The sequence below is a fragment of the Ictidomys tridecemlineatus genome, chromosome 3 (assembly GCF_052094955.1).
Source record: "Ictidomys tridecemlineatus isolate mIctTri1 chromosome 3, mIctTri1.hap1, whole genome shotgun sequence".
NCBI lineage: Eukaryota > Metazoa > Chordata > Mammalia > Rodentia > Sciuridae > Ictidomys > Ictidomys tridecemlineatus.
The window spans coordinates 47513768-47518092 of NC_135479.1; the positions used below are offsets into that span (position 1 = coordinate 47513768).

At 39.9% G+C, this 4325-nt stretch overlaps 1 protein-coding gene across 1 annotated transcript; it reads right to left on the reverse strand.

Moving 5' to 3' along the window:
* Nucleotides 1-970: 970 nt before the first annotated feature.
* On the reverse strand, nucleotides 971-2334 carry LOC101972154 (olfactory receptor 1468). Its single transcript, XM_005337287.3, has one exon. The coding sequence runs from the start codon at nucleotides 2322-2324 to the stop codon at nucleotides 1380-1382; it is 945 nt and encodes a 314-aa protein (XP_005337344.2). The 5' UTR covers nucleotides 2325-2334; the 3' UTR covers nucleotides 971-1379.
* Nucleotides 2335-4325: the final 1991 nt, after the last annotated feature.

Consider the following 4325-nt stretch of genomic DNA (forward strand, 5'->3'; position numbering starts at 1 on the left):
ACAATGAAGGAAACAAACAGATAAAGGATGAAAACCTGGTCCATTCCATAGTGTTGCTAAGAGTTTAAAAAATATAACTGGGTACAATGACTTGGGAGGCTGAGACAGGAGGATGGCAAATTTGAGGCTAGCCTCAGCAACCTAGAGAAACCATACTCAAAATTAAAAGTACAAAAGACCAGGGATCTAGGTCAGTGGTAAAGCACTCCTTTAACAAAAAGAAGGGAGGAAAGAAAGGAAGGAGGAAAGGATGCAGGGAGAGAAGGAAGAAAGAAGAAAAAAAATGACATTCATTTTTTTTTCAGAAATGGGAGAAGAATGAGAAGAAATGGAAATCAGATGGCCTGTGATCTTACACAGTTTCAACAACTAGCCCTCTTTGTGATGTGAGATGTTGAAGTTCAGTTTGAGCCTCTAAAACAACAAAACTATCTTTTCTATTCCCATTGAAGTGTCATTAAAGTAGGGGAAAAACATAAAATACATCCTCAAAGTTCAAAATACCAAACAGAAGAGAGGTGTTCTTACAAACTAAACTTTTTAACCAACCTCCAGTTACTCTTCCTATTACTGGGGACAAATAATAAAATTTCGTATTAGATAATCACCAGGATAAGAACAAAATTATAGCAAAAGTGTTAGAAATATCCACTTTAAAAAAGGAAAGATCCATTTAAGGTTAGGTCAAGTCAGAAAAATGAAAATAAATTGGGATGGTGGGGGGAAGAAGGCTTGAAGATAAAACAATGTGAAAATGTCTGCAGGAGAAAATGTCCATAAGAGACATTGGGGGAGATTGATAGGTTGACATGTTTTGACCTTATTTAGTATTAACCTAAGATTATAGAGCACTACTTAAAAATGACACTAGAGACAAAGCAGAGTTCTGGATAAAATGATAAGATCCTGGGATAATAACTTAAGGATGTAAGGCATGGACATCACATCAAAAAGTAATTCTTTTTTTAAATTTTTTTATTTGTTTTAATTAGTTACACATGACAGTACAATGACCTTGAAATATCATACATTTGAATCACATGGGTTGCAGGCTGCAGAATCACATTGGTCATGCATTCACACATGGACACACAGTAATAATAATGTCTGTTTCATTCTACTATCAACAGTAATTCTTACACCTGGCTTTCCCAGGATCACTTGAGAAAGACAAAGAAAGGCAAAATCAGATCACCAAGACCCCCTTCCCTAGGTGAACTGCTCAGCTAAGCTTCCTCTCCTTTACATATTGAACCACTGTATAGTGTGCTACATCAACAAAGGTTCCCAAGGTGAGGAGAAAACTCTGGAATAATATTCCAATATCAATATCCATATATTCACTGAAAAAAATGATATGAAAATCACAAGTGTTTCCATCAAACACAGAAGGACTTTTTCTTCTTACAAAGGACTCTTCTTAGGGCTCCCTTCATGTCTCTGTTCCTCAAGCTGTAGATGAAGGGGTTCAGCATGGGAGTCACCACTGTGTACATCAGAGCCATGATGGTTTCTTTCACAGTAGAATTATTAGCTGATGGACATAAATAGAGGCCAATAATTGTCCCAAAGAACAGTGACACCACGGAAATGTGGGAGCCACATGTGGAGAAGGCCTTGTGAATACCACGGGAAGAAGGGACCTTGAGGATGGAGGAGAAAATTCGTGCATAGGACACAATAATGAGTAGGAATGGGAAGACAACAACGGGTCCTCCTATGATAAATATCACCAACTCATTGACGTGGGTGTCAGAGCAGGCCAGCTTCAGCACAGCAGACAAGTCACAGAAAAAGTGGGGGATCATGTTGTCCACACAAAAAGACACTCTTGCCATGAGCAGGGTGTGCAACAGGGCATGGAGCATGGTCAGCACCCAGGACAGCACCACCAGGGAGAGACAGAGCTTGGGGTTCATGATGGTGGTGTAGTGCAGGGGAAAACAGATGGCCACATAGCGGTCATAGGCCATGGCCACTAGAAGGAAGCTCTCCAGGTCTCCAAAAAACAGGAAGAAGTACATTTGAGTCAGGCAGCCTGCATAGGGGATGGAGGGCACTTGACTCTGCATGTTCTGTAGCAATTTGGGCATGGTGACAGAGGAAAAGCAGAGATCAGAGAAGGACAAGTTACTGAGAAACAAATACATGGGTGTGTGCAGATGGGAGTCCAGGTGGATGAGGATGATGATGAGGAGGTTTCCCAGGACAGTGGTAAGATACATGAAAAGGAACAGGGCATAGAAGAGGTTCTGGTGCTCTGGCTGGATGGGCAGGCCCAGGAGGAGGAACTCTGAGATGATAGATTGGTTCCTTCCTGTCATGCTCTGTCTCCAGTCTCTTAAAGAGAAAACAATAGAGTCCTTTAGAAATTCAAATAAAAATACATATTTTTAAGATACATGACCTGTTAGAGGGTCTATCAAAAATATTTATTTCAAGAGCATGGGAGGATTAGATTAATTCTAGATAGGGAAGAGGGGTGGGAAGGAAAGGGCCCGGGGGCAGGAGATTAGCAAGGATGGTGGAATGTGATGGACATCATTATACAAAGTACATGTATGAAGACTCAGGATGCCAACATACTTTATATACAAGCAGACATATGAAAAACTGTGGTATATATGTGTATTAAGAATTGTAATGCAAAAAAAACCTCAAAGTACATGTGTAAAGGCATAAATTGGCATGAACATACTTTATATACTCAGATATGAAAAATTGTGCTCTATATGTGTAATAAGAATTGTAATGCATTGCACTGTTGTCATGTATTTAAAAATTATAATAATAAAATCAATAAAAAACAAGCCATAAAATATTTATTTTACTCTTTGTAATAATTATGATCTTATATCACAAATGTGTATAATTAGAATCTTAAAAATAAAACATTTCTTCACATCTTTTTTCTTAAATTTTTTTGTAGCTGTAGGTGGATAGAATGCCTTTATTATTTGTTTATTTTTATGTGGTGGGGAGGATCAAATCCAGTGTAAGTGCTCTGCCGCCTAGCTATAGCCCCAGCCCAATTTCTTTTTAACATGGTACAATATTGTATCCTTTTATAAACATTCCTATTTATTTGGTTCTGAGACACAGAATGTATTGATTTTTTTTCTTTTCTGCCAGGCCAACAACCTTCAGTGATTATAACTGGGTCCTGCTTTTTCGGTTTTTGACTTGGTAATATTCTTTAGGAATTTTTCTAAACTTTGCAGCCTTCTAATTCAACATATACTCCCAAGAAAAACTCATGCACTTCAAAGTTTCAAATATCATTTGAAACTCAGGTGTTGACCTCTTTCTATCCTTCAGAACCCTATTTTAAGACTTAATGATTATCTTCCCTTGAATGTACCACAGGCATAGTAAGCAAAACAGATCCCAAGTGAAATTCATGATCTCTGCCTGCTCCTTTCCCAACCCTGTCCTCCTGTCTCTCATGTTAAGTAAAAGGAATTCAGGCTCAAACTCAGAAACCTGAGAGCTTTGTTTCACTCACTCATTTCTCTCACCATCCATATCCAATCCAGCAAGTCCTACAGAGTCTGCACTGAATTCTGAATCCATCCACTCTTTGTTCCAAACATCACTACCTTAGACAAGCTGACCTCCTATGTCACTTGAACTGTGCAAACTGCCTCTTAAATTCCTGCTTCTAAGCTTCAATACCCTTGTCCTCCAAATACTTTCTTTTGCACTGTGACATTATAAGATGAAATTTTCTTCTGGTTACATCCAGTGATAGATTCTCAGTGCTCTTAAGAAAAAGGCAAAGTTCCCTTCAGGAGCACAAATGACACTTCATTACCTGATCCTTTCCCACTTCCTCAGCCTCTCCTGGCTGCACAATGCCTCTTGCATTCCCTGGCTGCAGTGCTGGGCTGAAGCCATCATTTCTAGGCTCCAGTGTTTCACACTTGCTGTTTGTCCTGCCTCCCACCTGCTTTCCTTGCCTCCCTCTTCACCTGGCCTACCCCCTCATCTTTCAGGGGTATTATGTGGCACTTGCTAAGCTAAACCTTCCTTGTATCATGCTACAGTTTCCAGAGCATCCTGGACTCATCTCAAGGCACTAGTGCCCTGATCCCTGGTTGACGACTGACTTCTCATTGATTATGAACTCCATGAAGAAAAGTCATGTCTGCCTCAGACTGCAGCAGGGCAGCCCCTGGCCTGGAGCCTGACGTGGTCAGTGTCCCATAAATACTCACTGACTGCCTTTCAGACTGAGACACGCATTCCTTCACCTAAGGACAGCAAAACTCTATCAAGTTAAAATTACCACTACTGTCAATTGTTTCCAGAACAAGAACTCACTT